The 20,848-nt window shown below is 37.6% G+C and overlaps 1 protein-coding gene across 1 annotated transcript; it reads right to left on the bottom strand.

Annotated features, from left to right (window-relative positions):
* Positions 1-273: 273 nt before the first annotated feature.
* Positions 274-20,692, bottom strand: LOC120538201 (neurofilament medium polypeptide-like). Its single transcript, XM_039767654.1, has 6 exons — positions 20,553-20,692; positions 19,800-19,910; positions 17,467-17,649; positions 16,245-16,344; positions 5,373-5,758; positions 274-824 (listed from the first exon to the last, which is right to left on the bottom strand). The coding sequence occupies exons 1-6, from the start codon at positions 20,689-20,691 to the stop codon at positions 274-276; spliced, it is 1,470 nt and encodes a 489-aa protein (XP_039623588.1). The 5' UTR covers position 20,692.
* Positions 20,693-20,848: the final 156 nt, after the last annotated feature.

The raw sequence follows: 20,848 nt of genomic DNA, 5'->3' as shown, positions 1-20,848 counted from the left end.
TTACAAAGTGATATTATTTATGAATATTTTCCATAAAAATGTTAAGAGTGTTATAGTCTTCATTTTTTCCTGGTGGCATAGGCTTTTATCAATTTCTCTGTGCTTACTCATAATACTTATTACTTGTTCTTGTACTCATATCCAGTTACATATTTAGGATGTATTAATGATGGAAAAAAATGCAAGAATGAATGTCCATACTGCATTTTTTTTTCTTTTCTTTCTTTCTCTTTCTTTTCCATCATTTTGTTTGTGCTCCTTAACCTCTACCTTCTAAAAAAGGCTAAATTTCTTCTTCTTCTTTCCAAATCCTTTCATTTTCTTTCCAAATCCTTTCATCTTTTTCCCAAAGCCTTTTAACTTTTTGCCCAAGCCTTTCATTTTCTTACCCAGGCCCTTCATCTTCCCACGCATACCCTTTAATTTTTTGCCAATACCTTTTATTTTTTTGCCCACATTTTTTACCTTTCCTTTCATCTTTTTGCCCAGACCTTTCATCTTTTTCCCTAAATTTTTCACTTTCCCTTTCATTTTTTTGCCCATATTTTTTACCTTCCCTTTCAAATTCTTTACTTTTCCTTTAATTTTCTTACTCATATCTTTAACTTTTCCTTTCATCTTCTTGACATTCCCCTTTATCTTCTTTCCTGTATCTTTTACTTTTCCTTTCACCTTCTTGGCTGTATCTTTGACTTTCCCTTTCACCTCTTTAACTTTTCCTTTCACTTCTTTCACTTTCCCTTTGATATTCTTGCTCATTTCTTTCACCTTCCCAGTTGCTTCTTTTAATTTTTCTGCTCCAAGCTTCAGACTATCTCCATCACCTAGTTCAGAAAAACAATAAAGTATCAAAGTGTATTCTACATGGAAAATGAATACAATTTTAATTACCTCAAGTTAAAACTTTCAAATGGAGTCAAATGTAGCAAAAAGCAGAGAACTGATATATAAATAGCAGTCTGTCTGTCTGTCTTAATAATACAGAAACCAACATAATAATTTTAAGTAATTTTAAATAATGTGTTTTTATGTAGGACTAACACCCCATCATGGAGCTGATGGTGAAAATGACCAAAGCACATGCAAATCCCATCCACTGAAATGCCACGAACTCTGCCCCTTGTTCCCACTTAGAAAATGTGTGGAATAAGGGAGAATCAGAAATGTTCAGGGTCTTTAAACGTGTGCACAAGACAAATGTTTAAAAAGTGCAATTAAAAAAAGGAAACATAAACCTTTGAAAATGTCTCTTCACACATTCATGTATCCATTCTCTAAACTGCTTATCCAATTCAGAGTCACAGACAGCTGATAACTACTCTCCCAGCCTTGGGTGTAACCAACTCTGAATGTGATTGTAGTCAAATGAAATTTGCAGTTATTGCAGTCCTTTATAAAGATTCCAATTGATGTAAATTGTGTTCCTTGTGGAAACGAAGAAGAAAATCCACACAGATAGTGTCAAATCCCAGACCAGCACCTGTGCACATATTTCTGCATAATTTTTCCTCTCATTACAAAGATATTTAGATTAGATCAGGTGACTCTAAAGGTAGTGGGTTTGGTAGATTAGTTATCAATCGAACATTGATTGGTACTCATGGTTCCAAGAGAGTTTGGGATTATCTGTGACCCCATATTTATATAAAAAGAGAAAGGAAAATGAATTTGTGAATTAACTTTTTAAAGTGGCTCCACTACATGGTATTGGGTCTGACTCCTAGTCTGGTTACTGTGTGAAGCCACAGACCAGGGGTTTATGTTAATTAGAAACTGTAAATTCAGTCTGAATGAGTTTGAGTCTGTGCCTATTTTTGCCCTGTGAAGAACTGGCACCATGTCCAGGGCAGGATGCTGCCTTTTATTCAATACTACCAGAACAATCTCCTGCTTTCCTTGATTTTAAAACTGAATAAAGCAATGTCAGTTAAATATACAGATGGATTACTTAATAAATTGATAATTGTTTGGTAGTTACACTTGCCTAATCTGAAAATCTTTTAGATATATAGAAGTAAAATTCCATTATAATGAAAATCTTAACAACGAAAGTATTTTTATGGTCCCGACAGTTTCGCCATATAACGCGAGTCTATAGAAATCTCGTTACTATGAAGTACATTCAGCAGATACTTTAATTACAACAAAGTGTCCAAAAGACCTTGAAATGCTTGAATTAATTATCCACAGAGCAGTTAGTTCTGTGGCCGGAGCTCAGTTGTGCACAACGATCCCCAAACAGAAACATTGTGATTTTTTTTCTTTCTTTGCCTTTTTTGTTTCCTGTGGATTTCATTGATACCTTTTGCTTTTTGCTCGTCAACGTTTGAAAAACATCCATTGGAATTTAATTCATTGTCACCCTCCTATAGAAATGGCAGATACGAAGAAACGATAACAGTTCATATTAGAAAAAAAAATTACATTTTTGCAGCTTTTGATTGCAGCAAAATGAAAAAAAGTCGTTGCCAGTGAATTCGGAATTTCACCATCGACACTGTCAACTTTCTTTGTCTCAAAAGAGTTCAGAAACCTCACAATATGAAGAAGAAAAGTATGATTCAGCTCCTGATTGATAACTGTGCTGCCCACAACATGCTTCTGCATTTAGATAATGTTCGCGTTGAATTCCTCCCATCCAATTGCACAGTAGTGCTTCAGCCATTGGATTTGGGCATCATTCACAGCCTGAAAGTGTATTATTGCAAGGAAATGCTGAGAAAAATTCTCGTCAGCATAACTTGTAGGCAGGAGGAGATTCAAATTAACACGAAAGAAGCTATTGAAATGATTGCAAATGCCTGTACGCAAGAAAGCACTATAGTAACAAATATAGAATCTTATTACAATGAAATTTTTGTTACAACGTTATCGCCAATGTATGTGTGTGTATATGTATGTATGTTTCAGGATCACTTCCGAACAGCTGGAGCGATTTTCATGAAACTTCGTACACATATTTCTCATTGGTTTAAAATACTGCAGGGTGAAGTCAACCCTAACCCACCCCCTTCTGGGTAGGGAGTGGGTTTGATCTTCCTGTCTCTGTCTCTCCATAACAGATGTGAGGAGGACTCTATCCAGAGACAATCCACGGAAGGCTGCAGGACCTGACAACATACCTGGTCTTGTGCTCAAAGAATGTGCAAGTCAACTGGCTGGTGTCCTCACAGACATCTTCAACACATCTCTGAGCCAGTCGTCAGTCCCAACATGCTTCAAGTCGACCACCATCATACCAGTGCCAAAGAAGTCATCGGTGACATGCCTGAATGACTACCGACCAGTTGCACTCACACCAATCATAATGAAGTGCTTCGAAAGGTTAGTCATGTCACACATAAAGACTAATCTCCCTGCCTCCCTTGACCCTCTTCAGTTTGCATACCGCTCAAACAGGTCAACTGAGGATGCCATATGCTCTGCCCTTCACATCTCCCTGACACATCTGGATAAAAAAGACACATATGCCAGGATGCTATTCATAGACTTTAGCTCTGCCTTCAACACAATCATCCCTCTAAAGCTGGTTGTAAAACTGAGCAGGTTGGGCCTAAATACCACCCTCTGCAATTGGATCCTGGACTTCTTGACAGAGAGGCCCCAGTCAGTTCGGATGGGCCACAACACTTCCAGCATCCTCACACTGAGCACTGGAGCACCGCAGGGCTGTGTGCTTAGTCCACTGCTCTTCACCCTGCTGACTCACGACTGCACAGCCACAATCACATCATCAAGTTTGCGGATGATACGACGGTGCTGGGACTGATAAGCAGGGATGATGAAAGAGCATACAGAGATGAGGTGAAATGGCTGTCCGCATGATGTGAAGACAACAACAGAGATAATCGTGGACTTCAGAAAATCACGTCCTGCCCACATCCCGCTCAGCATCAACGGTTTAGATGTGGAGAATGTTAGGAGTACCAAGTTCCTCGGTGTGCACTTAACTGAGGAACTTATGTGGCCACATACTGTAACACCTCATCACTAATCAAGAAAGCCCAGCAGAGACTACACTTCCTGAGGCAGCTGAAGCAAGCACGTCTTCCCCCTTCCATCCTCACCATGTTCTACAGAGGCACCATAGAGAGTGTCCTGACCACCTGCATCACTGTCTGGTATGGCAACTGCAACATATCCGATCGCAACCGCCTGCAAAGGATAGTGAAGACAGCAGAGAACATTATTGGGGTGCATCTCCCTTCACTACAGGACATATTTTACAAACTCAAGTGTCCGCAAGGCCTGCAGCATTGTGCAGGACCCCTTACACCCCTCACATGGACTTTTCACACTTCTGCCATCCAAGAGAAGATACTTCAGCATCAAAGCCAAATCTGCGAGGCTGCAGGAGAGTTTTTACCCCCAAGCTGTTAGACTCCTTAACACCAGGCTGCCCCCTGGAACCTTCCACAAGGCCTCATCCACCACTAAAAACAGAACGTTTATACATGAAAACCACTATCCTGCTAAGATGAGTGTGCATGTAGAAAAGAACTGAAAATCTCATACTGACCTCTAAGGATTTTGACACTTTTGATATCCTTATGCTATGAAACATTCTGACCTGTCATTGTTTACACACGTCTTAAACAACTATTATCATACACTGATAATTTCTGTATTATCTATATCTATTATTTATTATTTATTATTTTACATATCTTACACATCAATATTGCTGCTACTTGTTTGTCCTATCTTTGCACAATGTCTTGTCTTGCTTGTGTTTTAATTTTAAATTTTTAAATTTGTATTCTATTTTTAATTTACTATTTGCACATCATGTTGTTACACTGTGGACCCTGAGCTTCACAATTTCGTCTATCTGTATACTTGTATATGGTTGAGATGACAATAAAGTATATACAGTATATATATAAAGCAGACTGTAACAATCTTGCGGTCTTACTAAATAAAACTGTCATGAAAATATTTTATAATAAAAAAACATTAAAATGAAATCATTCTAATCTGCAAGAATGATGTTTCGTTGTGTTTTGAAGTTATGAGTCAATTGCGTCAGATATAAAGTATGTAAGTTCCATTCACAAAATGATGGCATTTGACAAAATGTGCAAACTGAAAGCAGAAACAAATGTAAAACACTTCATGTGAGTGCTATCAGTGACATACTGCAGCTACAGCCCATTTATGCAAAACACACTGTCTGAAAAGGTGGCCAGCATGGAATCTGACTGGGTATCATCTTCTCACTGGGTTTGTTTAGCTCAAATGCTTTTCTGACACAGTTCACTCTCAGAAGAACTTTTTTGCTTTGAAACTTATCACACATTTCCCAGAACAATACTTACTCAACTATAAAAAAAACTGTAAAATTTTTAAGATAAATTGCATCCATTTCTTACCCATTATGTTTTCCATTGCCATCCCCATGATCTTCTGCTTCATATCTTCTTTCTCATCCTCTTCATGTTCCTCCTCCTCTTCCTCACCCTCTTCCTCTTCTTCCGATTCAGTTTTACCCTCTGAGGCATCTTCTCTGGAGTCAGTGCTGGTAGTTTCTTCATCTTTATATACTGCTTCATCATAATCATCATAATAGTAATCGCTATCCCCTTCACGATATTCATCTTCACAAGTGTCATGGTGTTTATAATCATAATCTCTATCATCAACAACTTCATGCTTTATGTCATCCACAATAGGAACCTTATCCTCTCCTTTTTTTTTCTTACTTTCTTTCTTTTCTACTATTTCCTCTTTCACAACATGCTCCAAATTCCCCTTTTGCCTGTTAATAAACAGATATTTAAGCAAACAGTCATTATGCTAATTATATGAATGACACCAATTTATGGACCATCTGCATAATTTATCAGATTTTTAAAACTCTTAATAAAATTCTCCATATGCATGGCAGATTGTGTCTTGCTGACTATCTCTGTTCTTTTTTTTTTTTTTTTATTTATTAATTTTATTACAATCAATACATAGCAATCAATTTTTACAAAAAAAAAAAAGAATTATGCTAAGAACAGATCGATCCCCACCCTTGAGAGAGAGAGCAAGCCAAACGGTGTAAAATTTAAGGCTTTTAAAAATACCTAAATCAACAAATTCTCTGTGCTTTATAAATCATTTCAAAATATTACTGATTAGATCCTGCCATGTTTTGAAAAAGTCTGCACAGATCCTCTAACTGAGTATTTGATTTTTTCCAATTTTAAATAATATAACACATCAGTTTCCCACTGACTTAAAAGAGGAGAGTTTGGGTTCTTCCAGTTTATCAGAATAAGTCTGCGTGCCAACAGTGTAGTGAATGCAATCACAATTTGTTTGTCTTTCTCCACTTTAAGACCCTCTGGAAGAACCCCAAACACAGCTGTTAATGGGTTAGGAGGGATTGTGAGTCCAAGACTGTCTGAGAGGTAATTAAAAATTTTTGTCCAGAATAATGTTAATTTGGAGCAGGCCCAGAACATGTGACCTAGTGAGGCTGGGGCTTTTGCAGCGTTCACAGGTTGGATCATGCCCTGGAAACATTTTGAGAGTTTTAGTCGAGACAGATGTGCTCGATATATAATTTTGAGTTGTATAATTGTATGCTTTGCATATGGAGCTTGAGTGAATTCTCTGCATTGCTACTTTCCACTCCTTTTCTGATATATTAATTGAGAGGTCATTTTCCCAGTGTCCTCTTGGATCTTTGAAAGGAAGGGATTGTAAAAGGATTTTATATATTGTAGAGATGGAGTCTAACTCCTTGAAATTGAGCAATAATTTTTCCAGCGTGGATGAGGGTGCAAGATGAGGAAAATCTGGAAGGTTCTGTTTAACAAAGTTCCTGATTTGAAGATAGTGAAAGAAATTTGTAGCTGGAATGTTAAATTTGGAATGTAATTGTTCATAGGATGCAAAGACGTTGTCTATATAAAGATCTCTAAGCAAGTTAATTCCAAATTTTTCCAGATATTAAAACTGCATATGTTTGTGAGGGTTGAAAGAGGTGGTTCTTTTGCAGGGTGCCACAGAAAGAAGCTTCTCCGTCTTAAAATGCTTTCTACATTGGTTCCAGATTCTAAGTGAGTGGAGCACAATTGGGTTATTAGTGTATTGCCGATAACGTGTGTTTATTGGAGCACAAAGCAAGGAATACAAAGAAGTACTGCAGGATTTTACTTCTATTGCGGTCCATGCCTGTGTATGTTCTTCTATTTGTGTCCAGGTTCTTATCGACTGTATATTTGCCCAGTAATAAAACTGGAAGTTAGGTAGAGCCATGCCGCCTTCTGCCTTTTGTCTTTGTAGGGTCGCTCTTTTGATGCGTGGATGTTTAGAATTCCAAATAAATGAGGTTATTGTTGAATCTAATTGCTTAAAAACGATTTATTAATGTATATTGGTATGTTTTGAAATAAAAAAAGGAGCTTAGGAAGAATATTCATCTTAACAGTGTTAATTCTTCCAGCTAGTGTGAGATGAAGGGTTGACCATCTATGCAAGTCTTGTTTAATTTTTTCCATGCAGACGACGAAATTTTGTTGATAAAGAGCTTTATGTTTACTTGTGATGTTTACCCGAGGTATTTAAACTGTTCTGCAATGATAAAAGGAAGGGTGTCTAATCTAATATTATATGCTTGCGAATTCACGGAAAGAGTACACTTTTATTCAGATTAATTCTGAGACCAGAGAGCTTTTGAAATTCTGTGAGTGCTGCTAAGACTGCAGGCACAGAATTTTCTGGGTCCGATATATACAGTACCATGTCATCTGCATATAATGAGATTTTCTGTTCCAGTCCTTCTCTGCTAATCCCCTTTATCTGATCAGTATTTCGACAATGTATTGCCAGTGGTTCAATGGCAATTGCAAACAGCAGTGGTGACAAAGGGCATCCTTGTCTTGTGCCACGTTCTAGTTTAAAGTAGTCTGAGCAAATGTTATTGATGCAAACTGAAGCTTCTGGGTTAGTATACAGTAATTTAATCCATGCACAAATGTTCGGGCCAAACCCAAACTTCTCCAAAATAGTAAAAGGTATTTCCATTCAATCATGTCGAATGCTTTTTCTGCATCCAATGATAATAATATTTCTGGGGTGTTTGATTTAGTTGGTGAGTATATTACATTAAACAGGCGTCGAAGATTTGAAGATAAGTGTCGGCCCCTAATAAATCCAGTTTGGTCTTGTGATATTACTGAGGGGAGCACTTTCTCCATCCTTCTAGCTATGATTTTAGAGAGTATTTTAACGTCGTTATTCAGAAGTGAAATTGGTCTGTATGATGCACATTGTAATAAGTCCTTATTTTGTTTTGGAAAGACAGTGATTAGTGCTTGGCGAAAGGTTTGTGGAAGAGATTGGTTATCTCTGGCTTCTGTAAATGTTGCTAATAGGAGGGAGCTAGCTGAGCGGAGAATTTCTTGTAAAACTCTGCAGGGTAGCCATCAGGGCCTGCTGCTTTTCCACCTTGGAGTGACTTTATAGCATCCAGTAATTCTGATAATGACAGAGGTTTATCGAGCTCCTCCACACTAATAGCGTCAATTTGTGGTATCTGTAATTTATCCAGAAATGCATTAGATTGTATATTGTCTTCTTTAAACTCAGTAGTATATAGGGATTTATAGTAGTCTCTAAAAGTGTACATTATATTTTTGTGTTCGATGATTTTATCTCCATTCGTGTTAGTAATTACCGAGATTGCGTTGCTACATCTTGCTTGTGAATTTGTTGCGCTAAAAGCTTATTAGCTTTCTCTCCATGTTCATAATAATGATGTCTGGATTTGTAAATTAGTTGTTCGGTTTCTTTAGTTGTCAAGAGGTTTAATTCTGAATGTAGAGCCTGCCTCCTCTTATGTAGAGTCTCGCTTGGTAGTCTGGCATGTTCTTCATCTATTTTAGTAATTTCGCTTTTATCTCTGCTACTTTCTTCGCTTCGGATTTATTTCTGTGGGAAAGATATGAGATAATCTGTCCTCTTAAGAAGGCCTTAAGAGTTTCCCAGAGTATTCCTGCAGAGATCTCAGGGGATGTATTTGTCTCTAGAAAGAATTCAATTTGTTTGGATATAAATTCAGTACAATTCTCGTCAGCTAATAGAAGCGGATTGAGACGCCATCTGGGGTGAGTGTATGGGGCTTAGTAATTTCAGCTCCAAGATCATCGGAGCATGGTCTGAAATAACAATAGCATCGTATTTACAAGATTTAATCTTAGGCAAGAAGTTATTATCTATAAAGAAGTAATCAATCCTTGAGTAGCAATGATGTACTGGTGAGTAGAAAGAATATGTTCTTGAATTTGGGTTTAAAAACCTCCAGGGATCTGATAAGTTGTGATCAGTTATAAACTTTGTAATTATCTTTGCGGTGTTAGTTGCCGTTCCCCCTGTGGAGGAAGTCTTATCTAAAAGTGGATTTAGAACACAATTAAAGTCCCCAGCCATTATAAGTTTATGAGTGTTCAGATTGGGAATGGATGCAAATAAATTTTGTATAAATTCCTTATCATCAACATTAGGTGCATAAACATTTATCAAAATCATTTTACAGTTAGATAAGTCTCCCATGACCATCACATATCTCCCTTCAGGATCCAATACTACATCTGATGCTACAAATGGTACTGTTCTATGTATGAGAATTCCCACCCCTCTAGTTTTCTTTGTAAAACTAGAATGGAACATTTGGCCAGTCCAGTCTTTTTGCAGCCGGAACTGATCCTTACTTAGTAAGTGGGTTTCCTGTAAAAATACTATTTTAGCATTTAGACCTGTTAGGTGAGAAAGTACTTTCTTTCTCTTTAATTCGTGATTCAGGCCTTTAACATTCCAGCTTACGAGTTAACTGTCCCATCATGGAGACACTGATTCTGAGTTTTTGGTGTCATATTATAGTCTTAACTGGAAGTGAAATAGTTTAGGTCTTAATTTCCTATTCCCCCAAGAGTTGTTGCCATGCAGCTTATTATTACGTTGATAGTTATAATTATAAAGATTGAGATGATAGATTAGATATAGATCAAGCCTGCTCTCTTTCTCTTCCCCTTAACCCCCACCCTCCCTTTTTGCCTCCCCAGGTGAGGCTAAAACCCACTTCATGCAGTCCCAGTCCTCTGACATACCCAGAGACAGAGCACGTCCAAAGCACATCAAGCCCCCATGCAGTGGCGCTTTAAGGTTAAAAGATAGAGATATCTGTTACCAATATAGTCTTTAAAAGAGGAAAAAGAAAAAAAAAAGAAAAGAATTTTGCACTTAATATATATACATATATATATATACACATATATACATACATATATACATATATATATATACATACACATACACATATACATATAATCTTCATCAATTTTAGTGCATTAAGATGATATCCCCAGATAATAAACCCAGGTGATGGTGTTAAAGATGTGTCCAAAACAAGCATAACAAGTCTTAATGCAGTAATAGCAATAACAGCAAACCAAGGGTATGATATTGAACAGTCTCATTTAGGGTACACATGAAATAATTAGAAAAGAAAAAAAAAAGAGGAGGAAAACGTAATTAAGCACAATAAAACATAAACATTTAGCCCTAGTAATACTAAGTAATGATAAGTAATAAGTAAGTAATAATAATATAAGAATATGAGAATATATGCTGATAAAAAACCCGTATTTTAAAACAAATAGATCAGACAGTAGATTATTAATCCTAGCTTTATCATTTACCGCCATGACTCACAATTATGTATCAGAATAGTCCGGGATCAGCTTTCTTAACTCATTTTCTGCCTCCTCCTTGCTAGCGAAAACATAGAAATGACCCTGCCATTCCACTTTCAGTTTTGCGGATACAGGAGGCCGTATTTGACATTGGCTTGCCGTAGCAGCTGTTTAATATTATAGAAGGCGGCGCTTGATAGCTGTTGCTGGAGAGAAGTCAGGGAAGACGCGAATGTGGCAATCTTCATATATAATATCTTCCCCTTTTTTTTTCCTGAGGAGTTCCATCACCTCTAACTTAAATGATAATCGTTCAAAACGACTATAAAAGATCTTGGTCGGGTCTGACGGTGTTTGATCCGCGTCTGCGTAAGCCGCTGCTATCTCAGATTCTGCTTTAAAGTCGCCCCGATTATTTTAGAAAAAGTTCAGTTCGAATTTCACGGGTTTAAACTTTCTCGATTCTCCGCAGGCCTTCAATTCTGACATTATACCTTCTATTCCCATCTTCTAAAGCAGCCAGTCTGTCTCCAAGTTTTTCTCCGAGTTTTTACATTCAACTGACATTTACTGCTCTTTCCTCGGCACTGGCAGCTAGATGTTCGGCTATTTCGATCCGATTCGTGAATGTCTCACTAAGATGCTCCAATCGATCAGCAAGCGTGCTCAGTTTAACTGAGTTTTTCTCAATGCGCTCTTCGATTTTACCCAGCACCTGTCGAAGTTCAAGTTGTACCTCTTGGCGCAGCCTTTCATTTGCCTGTTGGATTTCCTGTTTTAATTCCTGTTTCAGTCTCTCAAGTGCCTTTGCCGTTGCTTTCTCATTAGCCTTCTCGCTTTTCTTTATATCTTGCCTTAGCTCAGCGAGCAACACTTTCAGTTCAGATAGCTGAAATGTGCCTTCTTGTGCCGTAGATGAAGCAGCAGACTCTGCTGAAGCCGGTGTCCCGCTGCTCCAGTCCCGCGTATTGCGTAACTGAAGCCGCGGACCTCCCGCCTTTTCCAGTTTCAGGTAATCCTCTCCAATCGGCGAGCTATCCACATCTGCACTCACGATCGCACCTTCGCTCCCCTTTTCGCTCTCAGCCGGCGACGATGTAGCGGACCGTGGTCCCGAGGAGTCTGTACTTTCGCCCATCTGATCCAGGTCTGTCTCTGAGAGGCCGTATCTCGAACTAGGGCTTGCTGATCGCAGCTTGGATGTAGCTTTCGTCTTCGATTCTTTCGGACCCCCCTTCTTGTTGGCCATGTTTATATGTGTTTACATATACTGTAGCGGTCCCTCTCGGGTTGAATAAATACAGGATATCTCAGAATAATAAGCAAATAATATGAAAAATAGCACCACTGCTAGCGGAGCTCCACTTCAGACGTCCATCTCTCGCATCGGACGAGACCAACTCCCGACTATCTCTGTTCTAAAGACATCAAATTAGGAATGCACCTTGGTCACAGTACAGCCTTAATAGAGTGCTCTGTACTTTGCTTAAATAAAAAACAATTTAAAAAATAATGGTAAGAGAAATGGAAAAGCAAATGCCAATAATTAGGAAAAATAATGTGTTCTCTGTTTCTTGTGAACACCATTTCGATGATCATGTTAAACTACAAATTATATATGATCTTGTAAGCCTTTTAAGAAAAACATTTGAAAATTAAATGTCTTGATGATTGCTTACATCAGATTTGCTGCAATAAAGTCAAAGATTCTGCAGAGGGAGAATAACAGGAGGACGGAAGCAGTGCTACGGATGCCGAAGGTCGGGCCACATTTGGCGAAATTGTCCTTGGAGAATGGGGGACCAGGTGTCGAATTGGACTAATATTCCCCCTTGATTCTCCAGGGAATGCGGAACAAGGATCAGCCAAGGTCCGACCAGAAACTCCTCTTGGAGAAAGGCTACTCCGAATTATAATTCTTCGCTGGGGGAGGAGTACTGTGATATATGGCCGGCCGTTCATTCCGGCCAATACCCCCAAGCCGCCAGGTGGAGCCCTCCCTGCAGCAGGTAAGAGCCCCGAAGACCAGCAGGGCATCATGGACATTGGAGTCTTTATTCACAGCCCTGCTGGATACCATGGGGGCCGCTAGGAGACTCTGCAGGGAGGAACAACGATTATTTGCCTTACGCCCCTGAAGAAAAGGACTTTTGATCTGACCCGGAAGTGATAGGAGATCACATGGACTGTAGATTGGAACCTCTTCCGGGTCAGGGATTATAAAAGGACTCTGGGAACTCCCAGACGGAAAGCTGAGCTGGGTGGAAGAGTGGCAACGCGTCTGGGAGTGGTGGAGAGTTTATTGATTAGTTATTGCATTGTATTTGATGAGTATTGTGGATAGGAGGGTGCTTTGTGCACTGTGCAGTTTAACATTAATATAATTACATTTAAGTGCAAAAGTGAAGTTGATTTATAAGACTTGACCAAATCAGTCTTTAGATAATACATCAAAGTACAAGGTGCCTCATAAAGCAAATGTTCCTTCAGTGCATGACAGCCCAAATGATTACAGGACAATTAATAGTAATAGAAATGAAAGCAAAACAAAAATAATTTTTCTTCAATAAATGTGTTTTCATAAGTTGCATATTTTAAAATCATGACAAATATCTTGAAATTAAGGTAGTGTTAAGACAAGAGTTTTGGAATTCCAATTTCTTTCCGTTCTTATAGCTCACATTACAAGTATAATATAGTATTCATTTTAGTTTGGATTGAAAAAGTAAATGTGTCCAGTATTTACCAGCTGATTCATGGTGTAAGGAAATTAGTCACCACCTAATGTAGTTTGTGAAAATCAAAAATAATAATAAAAAACAAACTTGGTCTGATACTGGATGATATGGTACAATAATAATAACATCTTTTCAGCATTAACTACATATTGAATGTAGACTGATTAGTTTTCTTTTCTTTCCCTCCTTCACTAGACAATATATAGTATATATACTGCTGAAAAGAATTAAAGGAACACTTTTTAATCAGAGTATAGCATAAAGTCAATGAAACTTATGGGATATTAATCTGGTCAGTTAAGTAGCAGAGGGGGTTGTTAATCAGTTTCAGCTGCTGTGGTGTTAATGAAATTAACAACAGATGCACTAGAGGGGCAACAATGAGATGAACCCCAAAACAGGAATGGTTTAACAGGTGGAGGCCACTGACATTTTTCCCTCCTCATCTTTTCTGACTGTTTCTTCACTAGTTTTGCATTTGGCTACAGTCAGTGTCACTACTGGTAGCATGAGGCGATACCTGGACCCTACAGAGGTTGCACAGGTAGTCTAACTTCTCCAGGATGGCACATCAATACGTGTCATTGCCAGAAGGTTTGCTGTGTCTCCCTGCACAGTCTCAAGGGCATGGAGGAGATTCTAGGAGACAAGCAGTTACTCTAGGAGAGCTGGAGAGGGCCATAGAAGGTCCATAACCCATCAGCAGGACCAGTATCTGCTCTTTTGGGCAAGGAGGAACAGGATGAGCACTGCCAGAGCCCTACAAAATGACCTCCAGCAGGCCACTGGTATGAATGTCTCTGACCAAACAACCAGAAAGACTTCATGAGGGTGACCCAAGGGCCCCATGTCCTCTAATGGGCCCTGAGCTCACTGCCCAGCAGCATGCAGCTCGATTGGCATTCGCCATAGAATACCAGAATTGGCAGATGCACCACTGGTGCACTGTGCTTTTTACAGATGACAGCAGGTTCACCCTGAGCACGTGACAGAAGTGAAAGGGTCTGGAGAAGCCATGGAGAACATTATGCTGCTTGTAACATCATTCAGCATGAGCAGTTTGGTGGTGGGTTAATGATTGTCTGGGGAGGCATATCCATGGAGAGTCACACAGACCGCTACAGGCTTGACAAAGGCACCTTGGCTGCCATTAAGTATCAGGATGAAATCCTTGGACCCATTGTCAGATCCCCCACAACACAATCTGTCATCTCATTAGAAGCATGCACCAATGTTGTCAGGCATGTATACAAGAACACAGGGGCCATACAAAGTGCTGCGTACAATTTTGAGTTGCTGCAATTAAATTTTGGCAAAATGGACTAGCCTGCCACATAATTTTTTCACTCTGATTTTTAGGGCATCTTTGAATTCAGGGCTCTGTAGGTTGATCATTTTCATTTCCATCAAACGACGTGGCATCCTTTCGTTCCTAACACATTACTCACTCTCTATCAGTATAGATATCCAGGAGGATTGAGATCTGATGTGTTTTCAAAGTGTTCCTTTAATTTTTTTGAGCAGTTTATATATATATATATATATATATATATATATATATATATATATATATATATATATATATATATTGTCACACACGCGCATGGGAGGCAGCTAAAGGGCTTGAGTGAAGGCAGTTCTGAGGCATGCCGGGATGTGGCAGAGTGCACTGACTCTTTTTCTCACTTTCCTGTAGACCATTCCCGGGAGATTCCACCTGGCTCTCTTGACGTCACTTCCGGGACCGAGCCAATGGAAATAGACCTTACTAGCTCCGGCCCCTCTGATGTCACATCCGGGCTTGATCTAATGATTGATGAACACGTGCCCGATCCTTATGACCTCACTTCCTGTCTTCCCCTTTAAAAGCCTGCCCTTTTTCCCTTTTCCCTCAGTTTTTTTGGATTCGGTTGTATGCACTTCAGTGCTGTGTATTTCTATAAAAGAACGACTTTGCAGACAGGATACCAGATTATACGGGTGGCTGCCCCAAACCTTTATCTGAGTATGTCTCATTCTTGTGACAATATATATATATATATATATATATATATACACACACTTCATTTAGAAAAAAACAAAGACATCCATGCCATTATTAAACATATGAGGCAAACTGAAACTGCTAAAAGTCAAAAATAACATGAGTGGCATAATCAGTGAAATAAAGACAACCACAAAAATATGTAAAAGGACTAAGTAACTTCTCAGTGCAAATTAGTGTAAAGCCTATTGCTCTGTTAACAGTGTGTGTCTTGTATTTTAATAGTCCTGTGCTCAGGTTTTCATAAAGTTGAATGCAAGATCATCTGACAGATGTTGTAAATGCACTAAAATAAGCAGATGCTAAACTGACAAATTCTAATAACAACAGTGAAAAGATGTTACTATAAACTTTAATTTTACAATTTATGCCATTTGTAAAAAGTACATATTAAGTGGTAAGACTAAAGATAGCAGTGGAAAATGAGAAAAATAAGCCTACTGCAGTACCATCAGAGCCTCCAATACTGTATATGTGATTTGGTTATTGAAGGAGGATGACTGCTCCGAGTTGGCAGAAAAAATTATTTTGGGAGGATATAAACAGTTAAACTTTTCTTAACTCTTCTCCCCGTGTATTTTTTAAATGTTGAAATAGTTTTTGGGTCACCAAAAATATATCTAGTAACATTAAAGTAGCTGTTTGAATGATGGAGAGACAACACTAAGCCACAAATCTCATGTGCGCCAGTTACATAATATAGTTGCATTACCCAAATTTAGAACAACTACTTAATACAAATTTCCATATTATGTCTATATGTTTAAATTCACTTACATTATTTTAAACCACAGAAGAAGTGAAACTGCAGCAAGTCCTCCGATTATTGCAGCACTGAGAACTACCAATCGAGAAAGTCTTGGATATCCGGGAATCACTGTAACAATGGCAAAAAAAAAACAGAAAGTTTACATGTGATGTAACATTCAGGTGCGTTCGAGGGCTGTGCAAGCATTGTGGCTCTCAATGGATTAAGTTAGGTTCTATACCCTTCTCAATTCATGTTAGGGTTGCAGAGGCCAAAGACTGAAAGCAGGCCTGGTGGACAGGACTCTAGTCCATCACAAAGAACACTCTATTTCATATATACAGACACAATGACATGCACACCATATTCACACACAGTGACAATTTGCAAATGACAAGCCACATAGACTAATTTTAAAAAATAAAAACTTTTTGTTCGGTTGTAGAAATTTTCATGAAATGGAAATTGCTAGGCTATTCGCTTATGACAAATGTTAGGGAACAACAGAAGTGAAAGGCAACTCTAATGGTAAATTAGAGGGTGAGCAGATTTTCAAAGTCCCAGACTGGAACACTTGTATAGCATGCGTGCCCAAGCATAAAGCCAATTCTCATAATGCCTGCTTAATCTCATCATCATCAGTGATGATGCTTGAAGTGAGAGAAAAAAGTACTTTGTGTTTTTGTCTGTCTAATAGTCGTTCTCGCCATGCTGTTCATATTTAACACAAGTTCTTAATCAAGCTTTTCCCCCTGACCCCATAAAACAGACAATCAAGTGGCATCCATACAAGTCTTACAGAAGTGAACAGGAGGGAGGCCACAGAGATTCACATGACCCCCACACTCTTTCTGCTTCTTGTTAGTAAATTCTTTCTACACAAGCCACAGTCTGAGACAGCTGCCTAAAACATGCCATAGTCATAGTTGTTTTACTTCCATCCATCCATTATCCAACCCACTATATCCAAACTACAGGGTCACATTGTTTAACTTTATTAATAATTATATTACTTTTGAAATATTTATAAGACAAACATGTACATGTCACACGCACTGCATTATGCTTCTATTCTTACGTATTCGAATTAGTGTTAAAAAAAAGTATCATCAGTTCATAATGAATATCTATTTATGAATCTAAAGAGTTGGCATTCATTATACTACTTAAATTCCTTACAACACAGCAAAAGTTGGAAATTGTTTTTAAGATTATTTATAATATTATACTGAAGAAAATGTATTCATTCACAGTTGCTCCATCTGCTGCTCTTGTTGGTTTCATCAGTGCGTGCAGATCCAGGCTTCTGTGGCCTCTTTTGGGTGCTTGATTTCTTTACACGAACTTTTCCCAGTAATGGCCCTCCATTTCCGCTCTGTACCAGTAAGCTCCTTAATGATAACACCTTGTTTGACTTGTGTGGAAGTCTAGAATCTGACAGAAAAATAATTTGGTAATAATCCATTCAAGAAGTGTTGTTTTCTTTATAGTGTCACAACATTCCCTGTTAAATGCAGTACATGGAACAATATAAAATAATGAAATCTAACTTATACGAGATTAACGAGATTTACTGTAGAAAGGGAACACTCTACACATATGCCATAATTTTGTAATGTGTTAATAATTTTTCAAAACACTAACATTTTTTGCTCATTATTGTTGAAGTAATACTAATATTATCCTTGTTTTATTGTTGTATTATTCTGCTGTTTTGCACCACTAAATAGAACCAGTCTGAATGAGGGCATGCCCATATTGAAGACTGTGGCTTCCTCAAGGAACATATTGAAAATAAAATAAATACGAGGGACGTTTAAAACATTTCTGCACTTTTTAAAATTCTGTTTATTAAGAATTTCAACAACAAATTACATCACTTTTCTACATAGTCACCTTCGTTTGTGATGCAGTTTCCCAGCGTCATACCAACTTTTTAATGCCCAATTACTACTCTTCCTGCCTTCACCGTTCCCAACGAAAATATAAAAGTGTAAAAAATTTTAAAAATTTGATTTGTTCCTGTTACATCACAATTATGTGCCTGTTAGGTAGACTAGCAACTCTAAATTGGTCTGAAGCAATCCTGCCCTAGATAAGGGAGTTAGGAGGAATGGGCAAGTAACTTAGGGAGTATGAGTTGGTATCCTCAACAATGGACTGACATCCTATCCACTGTTGATTTCTACCAGGCACCTTATGTACTACTGGGACAGGCTCCATCACACTGCAAACCTATGTTGGAACAGGCAGGTATGAAAATGAATGAATGAATAAATAATTTCAACTGGAACTCTACATTCAGACAACGAAATAAACATTAGCAATGGGAGTCTAACATGATATTACTAAAAACATTTATGTGCTATTCAGATTTTTTTACCCTGTACAGAAGGTGGTTGGATAGGACAATTATTGTTCATCACAATTGTGGCATGCCTTATGCTTGACCTACCAACCTTTCTGTTAAATTTCAAGCAAAAAATGTCACTCAAGACTACAAGTATTTTCTCTCTAACATTATAATTTATTGTCAAATTATTATACTGTATATTTCTGTTTTAGTAATTTGATTTTGTATCACTCCATTAATGTGAATAAAAAGAGTATCCTTAATAATCAAAAATATATTTAAAAAGTGAAGTCTGTTAAAGTTATATATACTGTTTTTTATATATCTGTGGCCTTCTCTAAAAATTGGGACAGTGAAGTCAAAATTACATTTCCTGCCCAAATAGGTTTTACTGGAGTTAAAAAAAGAAAACACAGGTCAAAAGTGTGGGCTGTAACATTTTTACATTAAATTAAATTATAACATTTTTACATTACATTTAAATTAGTTTCTTTATTGTTCCCAAGTAGAGATTGCATTGTGCTTATGTTTTTGACTTGTGCCATGTTGGCCATCAGCAGACTATAAGCACTGGGAGGCTGAATACGTAGTGTTTCTTGACACCTGCCTTGCACATGAATGGAGGGGTTGTGAATTTGGTCTTAGAAGTAGCCTATGATATATCCATAAAATGTGTTATTATTTCAAGGTATAGCCAGTTGAACCAGTGAACCTTACAGCTTCAGGAGGCTGGGTTGATTATATTAGTGTATATTTAATTAAACAATTTTGCCTGCTTGGTGAGAGCTATTGTATGTATGTAGCAAGCAAGTGCCTGTTCCATCAAACAAATATCATATGCGTTCTTATTCTTGTTATTATTATTAGTGTTATGGTGTGATTTATGTCACAGATATTTAAGATTTTTGGCATGATATGTTGCCAAAAGCCAAGTGTTTAGGACTACGTGCACTGCTTTCTGATTTTAAAAATCCACATGACATCATTTTCCATTGTAAATCAACTGATTTGCTGTACATGATTTGGTGCACCAGATTTTAATTAATTTATATAGTAAAACCAAGGATGCACATTTTCACACAAAGACACTGATTTCTCACCACTTTTACTAATAAGACTTAGGGTCAAATATCCTCAGATAAAAGTTAAATAATATTTACACCACTTGCACCACCAGTTGAGACCCCCTCACCATTAAAACTAAAGAACTAAAGAAAGTATATTTATCTACCTATGTGATTCTGAACTTCTGAAAACTGTTGACTTTGAACTTCTGGAGGTAATTTCTTTGATCCATTGATATTATTTGTAGGAAATACGGTGGGATATACTGGAAGAGGTGCTAAAAGAATAAAAAAAATCATTGACATTAGTGTTTATATATATATATATATATATATATATATATATATATATATATATATATATATATATATATTTATGCATGTTTTAAATTGTACATTTATTTTACTTTGCATTTGACCACAAATATTTTTTAAACTTATGAATCCTTCCTCACATTCCAGCCCACTCTTACTCCCAATTCGGGGGTCCGGCAGAAACTGCTAAACAAAAATAGTTTCGGCTACGATAAAAAAATACTATATAGAGCTTATATTATTAGAATTGTTTATATCGCTGAAAATGCGAAATTTACACTTGTCTTGACTACAGTATGTCTTTTTTTCATAGTCCACTAGAGGGTGATCTACACACTGTTTAAGAATAAGTTCGCTACTTTTACAGTCGATCATGGCATACAATAAGTTGCCAAGAAAATAATGCCGTAAGTGAATAATGTTATATATTTTTGTTTTATACTTTTAAAATTAACGTGCCTTTTCTTACTATTTAAAAGGGGCTCAGTGAGACATCAGCGTAAACTTGAAAAAAGCCTTAAAGTCTCCAGATTAAATAATATCAGAAACCTCAATGGAGTTATGCGGGTTAAAGAATTGTTCAATGTAATGTACGGAAGACTTACCTGCGTCGGCATCTCCTGTCATTATATCTAACAGAAGAAATATTCCAAAGCAAATGCATTCTCTTTGCATCATAAAGATCGATTCATTATTAAAATAAACAACATGAGCTGATCCATGATAAACTCTGTGCACACTCATATAACGCACATTACTTCAACATCTCGTATGCTCTGCGGTGCTTCTCGCTTACCTCTTAACTAGTGGGTGGCTGTTGTGGCACTTGCTGCTTGGCAACGGGAGCGCAGAACTGCAAAGCTTTGAGGGGGTCCACTAAACTGGCTGCATTTTAAGAGGG

The sequence above is a fragment of the Polypterus senegalus genome, chromosome 10 (assembly GCF_016835505.1).
Source record: "Polypterus senegalus isolate Bchr_013 chromosome 10, ASM1683550v1, whole genome shotgun sequence".
NCBI lineage: Eukaryota > Metazoa > Chordata > Cladistia > Polypteriformes > Polypteridae > Polypterus > Polypterus senegalus.
This window is presented reverse-complemented; position numbering and strand designations above follow the sequence as displayed.